Source organism: Numenius arquata, chromosome 12 (assembly GCF_964106895.1).
Source record: "Numenius arquata chromosome 12, bNumArq3.hap1.1, whole genome shotgun sequence".
Lineage (NCBI taxonomy): Eukaryota > Metazoa > Chordata > Aves > Charadriiformes > Scolopacidae > Numenius > Numenius arquata.
The window spans coordinates 14,735,984-14,751,166 of NC_133587.1; the positions used below are offsets into that span (position 1 = coordinate 14,735,984).

At 61.3% G+C, this 15,183-nt stretch overlaps 1 protein-coding gene across 1 annotated transcript; it reads right to left on the reverse strand.

The window, feature by feature from the left end:
- Window positions 1–1,161: 1,161 nt before the first annotated feature.
- On the reverse strand, window positions 1,162–14,965 carry SNTA1 (syntrophin alpha 1). Its single transcript, XM_074156799.1, has 8 exons — window positions 14,691–14,965; window positions 12,076–12,261; window positions 4,922–5,120; window positions 4,620–4,827; window positions 4,416–4,546; window positions 2,701–2,897; window positions 2,440–2,627; window positions 1,162–2,058 (listed from the first exon to the last, which is right to left on the reverse strand). The coding sequence occupies exons 1-8, from the start codon at window positions 14,950–14,952 to the stop codon at window positions 1,966–1,968; spliced, it is 1,464 nt and encodes a 487-aa protein (XP_074012900.1). The 5' UTR covers window positions 14,953–14,965; the 3' UTR covers window positions 1,162–1,965.
- Window positions 14,966–15,183: the final 218 nt, after the last annotated feature.

Genomic DNA, 15,183 nt, shown 5'->3' on the forward strand with positions numbered 1-15,183 from the left:
GGGACTGGCTCATCTTCGTTAGGCAAATCATTAATTTCCCAGTGGTGTGCTGAGATTCGCTCTAACCAGAGCAGAAACCCCACAGCCTCAAGTGCCACCTCCTGCAAGTGCCACCTCCGCATCAAGGAGCCGTGTGTCACCCACAGTCCATCCAGGGACACCGGGATTCCTGCTCTCAAACAGGCTCCAAAGCGGGGGTGCCTGGGATGCAGCCCACCTGGGATGGGGACGGTTCCCTGCAGCGCAACGGGATGCACAGCTTAAAAATGGTATTATTTTGCTGCTCATTAGATGCTATTATTCAGCCTTGCAGCCCGAGCATTAGACTTCTCCCGAGCTAATTTCTTGGGAGGCTCCGGGCTCCCCCACATAGAGGACCAGGACAAAAGGTGAAGGTTGACCCAGAATTTAACACTGCGCAGCGATGGGAACGTGGCCCTTTCCCATCCCTGTCCCCTGTGCCAAGAGCTCTGCCGCTGCCCTAGTAGGAACACGTTGGCAAATCACACCTCTCATTAAACCACACCAATGGCTCCCAGCACCAGCGCGGCACCTTCCCAAGGAGATGGGGGACCATCGGGTGGCTGGTGGCTCTCGCCAAGGTCCCAGGGACACCTTGAGGAGGTGTCCACACACAGCCTTGGTGCTTGGCGCTGGGCATCTGCGAGGACAGGCTGCATCACCGGGAAGCGCTCGGTAAATCCTGGCTGTGCCAGGAGCCCCCGGACACTGCACCCGTACCACGAGGGCTGCCTTCGTGCCTGATTTATCCGGCAAGCGTGGCACATGAAGGGAACAACGTTCAAAGCCTCTGCTGCCACCCAGCCAGGCGGCTCTTTTTACTGGAGAAATGAAAAAAAAAAAGCAAACCAGACTTTTCTGCATTTGGAAAGGACACCTGCCCTCCACTAAGCATGAAGCGCAGGGGATTCAAACCCACTGGACATCAATCAGCATGTCCCTCTCCGCTGCCCCTTGCAGCATCAGGTACCTTAAAAGACTTTTTGTCCCCATCCGAACCCCCCCTCCCTAGGGTCCCCAGCATCCCCAGATCAACAGCACAGCAACATCCCACAGCCTCCAGAAAAAACCCTTCCTTCCTCCAGCAGAAAACACCCCGAGGCACAGCCCAGGTATCACCCACAAATACATTTTCTACTTCTCCAAGTGAAACCAGGAGACGGATCTTGGCTCCTGCTGGTTGTGAGCTGCAACGTTTATTTGACCCTCAAAAAAAAAAAAAAAAGGCATTTTCATGCAGAATCTTTTGGTTCATAAAAGAAGTTGTTTCCCAGCAGCCACCTGACAACCCTCCCCCTGAAACTGAGAAATAAGGTGACCTAGGAGTTGGCAAAATAAAACGAACCGTCCAACTCCGACAAAGAAAAGTGGTTCCTATTATTCATACGGAAAACTTTGGCAAATAAAGCTGATCTGCAGTTCCCATCTCTCCCACGCCGCGGAGCTGGCTCCGGTCTCCAGCCCTCGGGTTGTCTGTCTTGGGGACAGACACACGTCCTCGTGCTGCAGGACCTGGGGACACTCCGGGAGAAGGTCCAAGCCAGGCGGGCGAGAGCTGCCGCGTCAGCATTTTGGACTGGGCGATATAAATATAAAACATCGATACAAACGGGTTCTTTGTACAGAAAATATCATCTCACAAGGCACTGGGGTGACGACCAGGCTCCCACTGGGCTTCTCCAGCCGCCGCCGAGCATCGGAGTGGGAGGAAGGAGGGGAAGAAGGGACTAGAGGTGTCCCGGTGCTGCCATCCAGGAGGGATTTTACCCCACCGCTGCCCCCAGATGCCCCGGGAGTTGCTTTTCCCAGCTGGATAGTGCTGTTCCTTGGGGGTGGTGGGACCCCGCAGGGGCTCTGGTCCCTTTGGGATGGCTCGGGGCTGGGAGGGAGGTGCATAGATCGGCCGGGGGCTGGGGCTGCTCTGCCCGGCGCTCGGCTCCTTCTTCATGCCAGCAGTCCCAGCCGGGTCACCTTGGCCGAGAGGAAGGAGTGGATGATGAAGACGATGGTTTTGGGGCAGGAGTGAAGGTCCAATTGCTGTAAGAAAGGAATGGAGGGATGTTTGCAACGGGGAGGGCTATGCCCGGAGCAGCCAGCTTTCTGCTTGTGGTGGGGAGGGCAAGGGACCACCCTGCTTGTGGTAGGGAGGGCAAGGGACCACCCAGAACTCCCCAGAACCCACCACAGCCTTACTGGGGTGCTGGGAAGGGCTGTGCACGGCGGGGGGCTGCATGCAGCCAGGGGTGGGTGGATGAGCCATGTCTTATCCCCCCTGTTCCAGGCAGGATGGGTGCTATGTGTAGGCTGGGTGATGTGCGCAGGATGGGTGCTGTGAGTAGGATGGGTGCTCTGCTCCCCCTCTCCCTCCAAGACCGGTGGGAGCGTAGGTGGGGGCCGGTGAAGGTAAAGCCAACTCACAATCTCTCCCTCTGGGCCACCAAAATCCAGGTAGAGCATCTTGGTGCCGTCATCGGAGGACATCTGCAGCTTCTCAAAGGGCTGCTGGAGCAGGATGGTCTTGCTGAGCCCGGGCTCGGTGGTGAAGATGGTGAAGCCCTTGTCAATGTGGATGGACAGGGTGCAATCCTGCCCCTTCCACGTGCAGGCTGGGGACAGGGACAGGGGTGAGAGGGAGGATGGCCACCCCGCCACCCGGGCCACCCCCAGCTCCCCGCTGACCTGTGGAGACCTCCTGGACCAGCTCGGCGGCCCCGTGGGTGCCATCCACCAGCAGGCGGGTCCACAGCGCCAAGTCGCGGGGGTTCTCCAGGCTGAAGAGGTGGGTCTGCACCCCCAGCCGGGTGCCACTGCGCAGTGCGAACGACAGCTCCGCCTCGTACAGCGCCGAGCCCTTGGCCGGACCGGAGTGCACCAGCCTGCGGCACCGCAACGTGCCTCAGCGCCCATCCGCGACCCGCTCCGCACCCCGCACCGCCTTGCAGCCCGACTCCGCACCCCGCATTGCATCTCAGCCCCACTCCACACCCCGCACCGCCTCGCAGCCCCGCTCCGCACCCCGCATTGCATCTCAGCCCCACTCCGCACCGCCTCGCAGCCCCGCTCCGCACCCCGCATTGCATCTCAGCCCCGCTCCGCACCCCGCACCGCCTCGCAGCCCCGCTCTGCTCCGCACTCCCCACCGCATCTCAGCCCCGCTCCGCGCTGCTCACCACGTCTTAGCCCCGCTCCACACCGCTCTGCGCTCCTCACCGCCTCTCAGCCCCGCACTGTTCCGCGCCCCGCCACGCATCTCCGCACCGCTCCGCGCACCCCACCGCATCTCGGCGCCGATCCGCACCTCGCTCCGCGCTCCCCACCGCCTCTCAACCCCGCTCCACACCGCGTCTCAGCCCCGATCTGCGCTCCTCACCGCGTTTCAACCCCGCTCCACACAACTCCGCGCTCCTCACCGCGTCTCAGCTCCGCTCCGCACCGCTCCGCGCTCCCCACCGCCTCTCAACCCCGCTCCCCACCGCATCTCAGCCCCGATCTGCGCTCCTCACCGCGTTTCAACCCCGCTCCACACAACTCCGCGCTCCCCAACGCATCTCAGCCCCGCTCCGCACCGCTCCGCGCTCCCCACCGCATCTCAGCCCCGCTCCGCACTCCCCACCGCGTTTCAACCCCGCTCCGCACCACTCCGCGCTCCCCACCGCGTCTCAGACCCGCTCCCCACCGCTCCGCGCCGCTTCTCAGCCCCGCTCCGCGGCGGCGGTGGCGCGGCGCGTCCGGCAGGGGGCGCTGCAGCCCCGCGGATGCGACCCGCGCACGGCCGGACCCTCCGCAGATGTACCTCCTCCCCCCGCTCCTTGAACCCCGCCCGGCACGGGCACCCTGCCACCGCCCCGGGGCTCTGCCACCACCCCGCAACTCTACCATCATCTCAAAAGCCTCTGCCACCACCCTGGGGCTCTGCCATCGTCTCTGGGGCCCTGCCCTGACCCCCAGCCCCTACCATCACGCCTGGACACTGCCACCACCCCTGGACATTGTCCCCATTCCCAGTGCCCTGCCACCATCCGCAGTGCCCTGCCATCACCCCTAGACACCGCCACCATCCCCTGGGCCCTGCCATTATCCCCACTGCTATGCCATTGTCCCAGGGCCCTGCCACCACCTCAGGACTCTACCATCATCTCAAAAGCCTCTGCCACCACCCTGGGACTCTGCCATCCTCCCTGGGGCTCTCCCCTGACCCCTGGACACGGCCATCACCCCTGGGGTTCTGCCCTGCCCTCCAGCCCCTGCCATCACCCCCAGCCCCAGCCACCATCCCTGGGGTTCTGCCCTGACCCCCATCCCCTGCCACCACCCCCGGACACTGCCACCACCCATGGACACTGCCACCACCCTGTCCCCCACGCAGGACAGGACATTGGGCCAGTGGTTCCTACCTGGTGGCAATGAGGGGGTAGCTGTGTGCAGGCTTGCCCATGGCGTCACGGCTCTGGGGCAGGCTGCCATACAGCAGCAGCTCCTTCTCGGTGAGGACAGCAAGCAGGTTCCTGGTGCCGGCACTGGGGAGCTGCAAGGGGAAGGGGGTGAGGGCCACCAGCAGCGTGGCGGCATGGCGGGGGGCAGGGGGGGCTGGGGGGTACCTGCTCGGTCAGCCAGCCCACATGCTTGACATCCCGTCCAGCCACCACGCCGGCACCCGCCAGCTGGGCTCGCAGCTCCTCCTTCACCCGCGGCAGCAGCGCACCTGCGTTGGCCTGGATGGCACTGAGCCACGACTGCGCTGTGGCCTCGTCCTTTGCCCGCAGGAAGAGGGCAACGCGCCCGTCCGCCGAGCACACCTCCAGGTACCTGCAGGGACACGGCCCCGCTGGGTCCCCACTGGCCCTTGGTGACCCCGGGGCACCGCAAGTGGCATCGCCACCCCATGACACCATGCCCTGACCTGTGCTCCGGGTCGGCAGGGAGGCACTTGCGGGACACGTAGCACATCTTCAAGGGCACGGTCCTGCCCTCCCGGAGCTCCCGAGGGGGCAGGAGGGGAGACGACCGCTTCTGCAGGGTGGCGGGAGAGGGGTCCCAGCTGACTGTCGCCCCCGCGGAGGAGTTCTTGAAGTAGGGGGAGATCTCCTTCATGTACTTCACTGGAAAAGAAAGTAGCACCCGGTTGAGAGCACGGTATGGGCCAGGACAGCCTCATCCTGCCCACCAGCACCAATCCATCCCCTGAAACCCTTTGCACCCTCCCTACGTTGGAGCTGGTGCCTCCTCTGATGCCTTCCCAGAGCCATCACCCATGGGTGTTGTGGTGGTCCTCTGCTCAGCACCCCTGTAGGCATGGGGAGGGGATGGCACCAGTGGGCAAGGTCGTACCAGAGGGTGACATGACACCTAGGATCCTCCCAGTGCCTCTGCCCCACCACCCCAGCCCAGGGAGCCCCGTGGGAGGAGTAAAAATGGCCTTTTCCCCTTTCTTTTTTTTTTTTTCTTTCCTTTAACCCAGATCAGTTCCCAGATCTGAGTCCAATGGGAACCCCGGGGTGGCATGGGGAAGCAGGGAACAGGCAGAAGTCCCAAGCCAAAATTACACAGTCCAAACCGTGCTGGTACAGCCAGTCCCCCCGCCACCGGGGAACAACAACTCTCAAATACCATGGCTTGGCCCCAGGAGAAGCCTCGAACCGTGCGCTGGCAGCTCGCATCGCCCTGCCCAGGAGTCACAAACCAGGGACGAGGAACCAGCTTTCAGTCCCCAGTGGGTCTGGCTGCGGAGCCAGCACCCTCAGAGATGGCTTAGGGGAAGGGGGAGATGGAAGTCACCAAAAATTGATGGGGCCCCGTGGCTACATCCCGAAAATTAAGCCGGCAGCACCGGCCAAAAAAGCTTGGGCTGAGCAAGGTAAGTGCCCCACGTGCCACGGCCACCTGGGACCAGTCGTGGTCCTGCCCACAGGGCTGGTGGTTCCAGGGAATCACAGAATGATATGGGGCTGGAAGAGACCTCTGGAGATCATCTCATACAACCCCCTGCCAGAGGAGGGTCACCCAGGGCAGGTTGGACAGGAACGTGTCCAGGTGGGTTTTGAATGTCTCCAGAGACGGAGACTCCACCACCTCTCTGGACAGCCTGTTCCAGGGCTCTGCCACCCTCACAGCAAAGAAGTTCCTCCTCATGTTTAGATTGAACTTCCTATGTTCCAGTTTGTGCCTGTTCCCTCTTGTCCTGTCACTGGGCACCATGAAAAAAGACTGGCCCCATCCTCCTGACACCCACCCTTTAAGTATTTATAGGCATTGATCAGATCCCCCCTCAGTCTTCTCTTCTCCAGACTGAAAAGACCCAAGTCCCTCAGCCTTTCCTCGTGAGAGAGATGCCCCAGGCCCCTTAATCATTTTTGTGGTCCTCTGCTGTACCCTCTCCAGCAGTTCCCTGTCCTTCCTGAACTGGGGAGCCCAGAACTGGAAGGGCTTCCCTTTGGTGGCCTTTGGGGAAAACACCATGGGAAAGACATGTGCCTGCTGCCGCGTCCCCAGGCGTCACCGCTGGTCCCACTCCATCTCCAAGTCAGTGGTGTGGGTGGCAGGAGGCGGGGACAGGAGCTCGGCTTTGCAGCCAACTCTCGTAGGTGGCTGGTCGATGGGCCAGCTCCATCGCTGCAGCAAAGCCACATCAGCCTGATTTTGTGCCAGAAAAAAAAAAGCCCTTTTCCCAGCAGGACAGAGTCTGCCAGCAGAGCCTACCGCCCCCATCCTTCACCTGCCCACCACCCCCACTCTCCCCCTTCACTCCTGTCCCAGCAAGGTCCCCACAACCTCTCCATCCCAAAACCCCGCAGCAGTGGGACGCGGCGGGGAGGCAGAGCCCCCCGGGGTGCCCCGCTCTGCCCGGTCCCCAGCGGGACCCAGCTATAAATGTTCGTGATGCTGCTGTGGCACATGGGTCAGGTTACCCCGCGGTGGCCCCGGGGCCAAGGAGGCGGCGTGGGGCCACCAGCCTCGTGCCCTGCACCTCCCACCGTATAAATAGCCACCCCGTTCCCGCAGGCATCTGAGGCACGTTGGATTTTACCCCAAGTCATTAATCTTGGCAGCAGGGACCGGCTTATTATCCCGCTGCCTGGGAACTAATTGGAGTTCAGAAAGATGGCACTCAGCCACTGAAACCCGAGCGGCGTCCCCGTGCCAGCCCCTGGCTCCCCAGGAACGCGGAGGACGTCACTGGCATTAGCTAAGCCGTGGTGGGGTCACGTCCCGACCGACGTCTCCCCCGTGGAGGAGAGGAGCAGTGCCCAGCCCAGGACGGGGCATGGAGAACGAGGCTGTGTCTCTCTGACACATGGCTTTAAGGAGGATTTGAGGCTGGTTCCTGCAGTATGGGGGGGTCCCGAGACGGCACGGGGAGCTGGGACATGTCGGAGGCTGCGGTGCTCCCCATGGGGCTGGGCCACCATCCTACAGGAGCTGCCATCTCTTCCGGTGACCCCACGGGCTCTATAGGGGGGTGACTTACACTCTGCCAGTCCCTTCACTGCACCGGAATTGCCTCTTATTGAACAGATTCATTAATTACCTCCACCTCATTAAAGCAAACAACTCAGACCATACCATGCATCATCTCTGCTACTGGTCATTGCAATTATTGCGGGGTTTTTTTTGTTTTGTTTTGTTTTTTTTTAATTAGCATCTTGCAGTGCTGGGGCTCCCAGGCTGCCTGCCTTCTCCTTGTTAGCCAGCACTCTCCAAAAATCACTCGACAGAAGCCTTGCTGTTGACTTAAAGCCACCTTCAGCAGGCAAACAGCCCTCTCAGTGGCTGCTGGGCAAATCCATGTGGCCCCCAAAGCCACACAGGCTCCCTGATCCCCCGCGGGGACAGTCTGTCCCACTGACCCTCTCTCAAATAGGACCTTTAACTGCTCAGGGCTTTGCACTGAGTAACACTTTATTTTAGATTTTGTGTGAACAGCAAAAGTCTCCAAGGAGGCCAAGTGTGAGCAGGTGCTTGTGGCCACTGATGGCTGGATGGTCCCTCTGCAGAGGTGCACAGTAGCATCGCGTGTCCCCGAACCCCGCAGTGAGCTGCATTGGGGACACAGAATCATAGAATGGTTAGAGTTGGAAGGGTCCTTAAAGATCATCTAGTTCCAACCCCCCTGCCATGGGCAGGGACACTTCCCACTAGACCAGGTTGCTCAAAGCCCCATCCAGCCTGGCCTTGAACCCCTCCAGGGATGGGGCATCCACAACTTTCCTGGGCAACCTGTTCCAGTGCTTCACCACCCTCACAGTAAAGCCCTCCTGGCTCTGCACTGCTCTTTTCTCTTTGTTCCAGTTAGGTTATTTTCTCCTCAGCACTCCAGAAAGGGGGAACACCATCAACACCATCTCAGCACAAGAAGGACATGGACCTGTTGGAGTGGGGCCAGAGGAGGCCACGGAGATGCTGCGAGGACTGGAGCCCCTCTGCAGGGGGGCTGAGAGCATTGGGGGGGGTTCAGCCTGGAGAAGAGAAGGCTCCTGGGAGACCTTAGAGCCCCTTCCAGTCCCTAAAGGGGCTCCAGGAAAGCTGGGGAGGGACTCTTGATCAGGGAGGGGACGCGTAGGATGAGGGGTGATTGGTGAGCTTGGTGAGCTCTCCTGCCAGCTCCCTGAGTACCCTTGAGTGAATCCCATCCAGCCATGCACATCTCCATCCTCTGTGACTACCTGGGCTTCCCACGGCTGGGGCAATCAGCCCACCAGAGCCTGGCATCCCAGCACCGCACTCTACTGACCCCCTTGAGCCTTTCTGAATTTCAAAATTCCAAGCTATTACTCGGCTGAGAGAGTCCTGGAGAGCTGTGACGGCCCCAGGAGCTGCCCCATGGCTGAAGAGCCCCTGGCTATCATGGAGGCGAGATGCCCATGGCTGCCCCAGATCCTCCTCCCACTGCTCCACTCCTCCACTGCTCCCTCTCCCAGTGCTGACACAGCACAGGGGCCTCGCCGGGAAAACCACTCCTGGCACCAAAAGGAGCTGGAAGGATGTTTATCAGCTTTTCCCCCACCGTGGAGGGTCTCTGGATACCAAGCAATGCAGAAAAAAGCCACCAAGGGAACAATAAGGTAAGGGAAAGCAACTCTCCCCAAAATAACCATGTAATATAAATACAGTCAAACTCCTCCCGCAAATATCAAGAGAGTAGTTTGGCACGTCCCAAAAAGAAAAAAAATATCTTGGCAGGACAGCCTGGGAGGTCTCTGTGTGTCCTCACGCCGGGACAGCAACGACACCCAGGAGCCAGAAGCCCAGCTGAGCAGCCCCCGCGGGGTGAGAACTGGCACGTGGGGCCACTGCCCGTATCCAAATTAAAAGGCATCATCTCCCAGCTCTGCCGTTCTGGAGAGTCTCACCCCAGCTCAGTGCCCCATGAGGAGGTGCAAACTCCCCCAGATCTTACCTCCTGCGACACCGCTTGGAAGCTACCCTAAAAATTCCAAAAACTGGGAATGAACGCAGCCAGAGGGAGCAAGGGGGCAAACAGACACTGTCTGTACCAAACTACTCAGTTTTGGTACTTATAGCAACCATAAGGGAAGTCAAGAGTCACACCTGGCAGCACAGGGGGGACCAGAAAGCACCTAAGTGACATTAACGTGCTTTTCTCCAAGCCCTGGAGTGAGCCCAAGCAGGAGAAGGGAGGAGGGAAGCCCCCCATTAACACCCTTCAGGCACCATAATGCCACCCAAGGACCCCCAGCCCTGCCACCCCTCCCCGGTAGGCTCCTGGAGAGCCACGGGGGTGGCAGGGGACATCCCGACCAGAGGCAAGGCCACCACCTCCACAGAGCCATCACCTCCGCAGGGCAGCAACAGCCCGATGGGGACCACACCATGGTGCCAGCCCCACCATCCTTCACAGGCAGGGCTGAACTACGCCAGCAAACCCAAATCGGGGAGGAGATGGAGATGCACCATGTGTGTCCCCCATGTCCATGATGGGACAAGCAGCAGGGACCCCTGCCCAGCCCCAGCAGTTGCCTGAGGACCACTGTGCCACAGGAGCCTGATGGCGTCAGCTACAAACTACTCCCAAAGCCTCCAGAGTGTCGTGGTGGGAGCCAGCCCAGCCCCGCTCCCCTCCCAAGGGTACCTGCTGGGAGTTTTAATTAATTAAAAAGCCCAGGGGGTCATACCTGAGCTCAGCAAGCTACAGCAAAGGCCCTGCCTGCAGCTGCCTCCCGGGAGGGCAACCTGGCAGCTCCCCAGGGGCATGGAGGAGGAAGAGGAGGAGGAGGTCCAGGGAGAGAAGTTGTTCTCTCTACAGAAAGAGCAGCTCATCCCCACCTCCCGCAGGACCTCTAGCAGAAAGGAAACCCACGCCAAAGTAAAGGATGAAAAGAAAATAACAGGGAGAGGGTGGTCCGAGAACAGCGGCTACGGGGAGGAATTTCGCAGGCTCCCAGAGAAAGAGGCTCTTGTATTTCTCTTTGGTGGAGGAAAAAAAAAACACACAACCCAACCCCACCACCAACCCTATCTGCTCCCAGCAGCTGTGCAGAGCAGCACATTCCTCCGGCTGAACCGTGGTCCTGCGGCTCCCAGGAGAGGAGGAACCCACAGCAGAAAGGGCTGAGCGAAGCTAAAAAATGAAAATCTGGAGCTGAGACAATCTGGGGAAGGCGCAGGAAAAGCAAGAGCTGCGGCGGTCGCTGGCAGCAGAAGACACAGAGCTCTTCTTTGTCCAGGCCGGAGCCCGGAGTTTGGCTGGAGCCCGGAGATTTGGAGCTCCCCCCAAATAAAAACCTCCCTTCGGGATCTGCAGCCCCACAACCGCACTGGTCTCCAGTGCCAAGACCCTTCTGGTTAGCTGGGGGGGAGGGGGGGGGGGCTGGCTGGTGGGGAGGGGAAGGGTCCCATCCCAGGGGACAGATCCTGGGTGCAGATCCAAGCTGGCAGAGGGTGGGCAAGCGCTGTGAGACGTGATGTGAAGGGTAACGGGAGAAAAGCAGGGTCCCTGCCTCAGGGCTCCCACAGTCCCAACCCACCAGCCGTCACCCACTCCCCAAGGGGGGGTCACGGGTCTCCTGCAGGGTGCCAGCGCCCACAGGGCTGGGAGACACCAGGGACCAGCCCCTCAGTGCCAAGAAGGAGCCTGTTCCCAGGGGAGCAGCTCCAGTCTCCCCTGAGATGGCAAAGGCTGTGATCCTTTGATGGGATCCTGTGATTCCTTTAATAAGACAAGGAGGAAAGGTTTTAAACTGGAAGAGGGGAGATTTACATGAGATCTCAGGAAGAAACTTTTCACTCTAAGCGTGGTGAGACCCTAGCCCAGGTTGCCCAGAGAAGCTGTGGCTGCCCCATCCCTGGAGGGGTTCAAGGTCAGGTTGGACGGGGCTTTGAGCAACCTGGTCTGGTGGGAGGTGTCCCTGCCCAGGGCAGGGGGTGGCACTGGATGGTCTTTAAGGTCCTTTTCAACCCAAACCATTCTGTGATTCTATGATTCTACAATCTCTGGGATGTTTGTAGCCTCAGATGCAGATCTGGGGGGGCTGTGGTTTGGGTTCAGCTGCTGGGCAGCCCATGGGGAGGCAGCTCCTGGGGCTGTGGTCCTGAGCTGGCCCTGCCTGTCTCCAGAGGCTGCTCCTCCTGCCTGCCCAGCATCCCCCCCAGCAAACCAAGAGGTGCCCATCAAGGAGCGGGGTGCTGGTGTCCCCCCTCCCTGCTGGCGTGAACACAGCCCTGTGCCAGCTGAGGACGGGGTTTTAAAAGAAAAACACAGGAAAAGCAGAAAAAGCTTTTCACGGCCTCAGGGTGATGCCAGACGACAGAAGAGTCGCAAACCCCATAAACTCGCCCCATGGCTCCCATCGCTGTCTGCCCGTGGTCCCGCAGCTGGGAGATGGAGCCGCTGGGCATCGAGCGGTGGCACACTCATGTCTTTCCGGAGGGAGATCCCAGCAGTTACCTCCACCTCTCCGGATGAGCAGATAAACCAGTTTTCCATTTGAAAGGGTACGCAAATACATATGCAGATGATGCACCATCCCCGCGCACCCAGTACATTGCTGGGAAAAAAAAGGGGATCAGCCCAGACCCTCGCCCTCCCTCGTCTCCTACCTTCCAAGACCACCTCCTTGCCCGTCTTCTTCAGCGCCTGCACTGCCTCGTCGTGCGTTGCCTCGGACAGGTCGGTCCCGTTGACGGCAAGGATGGCGTCCCCCACGTAGAGCGCCTCGGTCTGGTCGGCTGCCAGCCCCTTAAAGATCTTGGAGATCAAGATGGGCATTTTATTCTCTCGGCCACCTTCAAACAGAAAAGAAACCAAGAGCGGTTGTGGCTGTCGGAGCGCAGGGAGGAGCGGGTGGGGAAGGGGATGCTCGGGTACCCGCCGACCCTTCTCCCAGCCGCATCATGCTGGGACACCCTGCTGCCCCATGGATGCCCATGGCTTGCTCCCAACAGCCACAGTAGCCAAAATACCCCGGGGCTTTACAGCAGAGAGAGATGACTGCTCCAAACCCGGTCACAGACTTCCTTGCAGAGCAAACACGTACCCTGGCCATCTCCCCATCAAATTTTGGCAGGAAAGCACATCTTTATTTGCGTTATTACTCGTGCGTGCTGAGCAACCACCCCTGCTCCAAGGACTTCATGATCTAAACAGATAAGATGGCTGAACGTTTTTTTGGAGAGGTGACAGGGCCCAGGAGAAGTGAACCAGCCCGGCCGTGTGCTCCTCTCGGCACAGTAGCCCCATTTACCTGCTGCTCCCCGTTCCCCAGCCTAAAAGGATGCTATTGAAACCTCCCGGCGGCTGGAGGAGATCAACTTGCACGTTAACTTTTGAACCCGCAGATGAGACGCTGGCAGCATCGCTGCCTGCGTGCCAGGGAGCAGGGGTGCAGCAGCCACCCCCTAGCCCCAGCCTGGGGACAGGCAGCCCCCCCAACCTGCCCTGTGCCCCAGGACGGGCTGTCCCGAGGAGCCTGCCTGAGATGATCTCTCAGCCCAGAGGGAGATGTTGAGCCCAAGCCTGTTGTCACTGCCCTCCCCAGGGCTGCTCCCAGCCGGTGCCACAGGCATTTCCTCGCTCAGATGGCTGCCAAGACCCTCGGAGGGCTCCGGTTATCAGCTGTCAGAGGCCCCCGCGGGGGCTGCTCCGGGCTGCTGAGCCTGTCCCTACAGCAGCACCTCCCTGCCGGGGCTGCACCCAGAGCCCCTGCCTGCACCCAGAGCCCCTGCCCGCTCGGCTCCCCACCATCCTGCCACCCAGGGGAAGGCCAGCCCAGTGGCCACCATGCCTGTCCCCTTGCCATATCCCCGAGGCAGGACACCTCACCCACACCCCAGTCTGGGGCACAGAGTCCCCAGGTGAAACAGGGGCCAGCACGTTTTTTAACGGGGAAGGGTCAGCAGCCTGGGTGAGGGGGAGTGATGCTCTCCCCCAGCAGTGGTGGGGGGGCACCAGCAGGGCTGCCCCACCGCCCCCAGCAGCTTCCAGCTCCCAGTTTGGGTAGCAACTACTTGGTTTCCACATATGTCACTGCAAAAATAAAGTTTTAACTCAAACCAAGCGACTTTTCTCCTTCCCTGGGAGAGCCACAGATCGAGCAATAACTTGGCAGCCAAAGGGTTATTGCGAAGGGGGCCTTATGCTTCCCCAAAAGAAGGGCTGGCAGGCTCGGGCACCCGCAGACACAGCCGGTGGCACCGTTTCCATCCAATCCCAGCACTGGGACATCCAGATGGCAAAACCTTCCCACTTCCAGAGGGAGCCGGAGGCTGTGGCCGCGTCCCCTCCGAGCTGGGAGGAGAAGCCACGTCAGGAGGTGAGAGCCAGCCCGAGGGCTGCTGAACCCGCAGCGGGAGCCAGCAGCCCTCTCGCCCACCCACCACCATGACCCTTCGCCTGCCTGTTTGCTGCCTGCTCCTGCCTCCTCTCACCGAGCTTCCAACAGGCTCGGAGCCGCCCGGAACACAAAGGCAGGCAGAAACGCCATCCCTGCCCCAAGAAGTTTCCAGCCTGAAGTTCAGGGGAGTCACCGAGGAGCGGGACAGCTTGGGAGGGAAAACAGGGATTTATCCCACTGCTCGGCTCTCCCGGAGCGGACCTCTCCGAGCTTGAGAGTGTTGGTTGAACAGCCCAGCTCTCCGCGCCTGGAGGTCTCCAAGGGCTTTACAACCGCTCCAAACAAACCGTCTTGCCAACAGTTTAAAAGGGGCATTTCTCAGCACGGTGGCACAGAGGGGACAAGGACATGCGGGCAGAGCCCTCCCTTCGGCTGCGGAAAGGGCAGGTTTTGTGTAAGCGGGTACCCCGAGACAGCCTCCTACCCCTGCGTGCAAAGAGGTGGTGGGACCCCCCTCCAGCTCCCAAACACTGGGGACCCCCTCTCCAGCCGGGGCTGGCTTGTCTCCCCAAACTGTTGCTCTTTGCCTGGGCTGGGGACGTTCCGTGGGTCCCCTCATTGCCACGCGTCCCCTTCCTCACCCTGCCATGGGTAGTGCCCGGGGTGTGAAGACCCCGACCCCAGCTCCAGCCCCAGCTCCGCTCCCCACCCCCCCACCTCCGCTCCCCCCTCAGCGGGGTTTTATTCCAAGCGTGGGAGCGAGCTGCTGGAAAAGAGGCAGCAACAGGTCCCGGTGCATCCCCGCCGCCCCGGGACAACCCCGCACCACCCCGGGACAACCCCCCCAGCGCCCCGGAACCCCCCCACCGCCCCGACCCTCACCTTTGATGCTGATGCCGAGCCCCCCCACATCCTGCTTGACGACGCGCACGGTGCGCCTGATGTTGGCGAGCGCCTCGGGCACGGCGGAGCCCGGTTCGCCGCCGTTCAGCTGCGCCGCCGGGGCCTCGCCGGGGCCGGGGCTGTCGGCCGGGGTCACCCCCAGCACGTCCTCGGCCAGGCTGAGGAGGACGCGGAGCCACTGCCCGCCGGGGCCGCGCAGCTCCAGCAGCCCGGTACGCGGGGCGCGCCTGCCCGCCGCCATCTTCCGCGCCCGCCGCGCCGCCCCCGCTCCGCGCCCGCTCCGCGCACCCGCCCCCCCCCCCCCCCCCAACTCCGCGCACCGCCCCGCGCACCGCCCCGCCGGGACGGGGCCAGACGGGGGCTCCGCGCTCCGGCTCGGGATGGGGCACGGGGGGGCGGGACCTGGGTCCCCGGTGCTTCCCACTCCGGCTCGGGGTAGGGCAACTAGGGGGGGGACACACACACGCTCGGG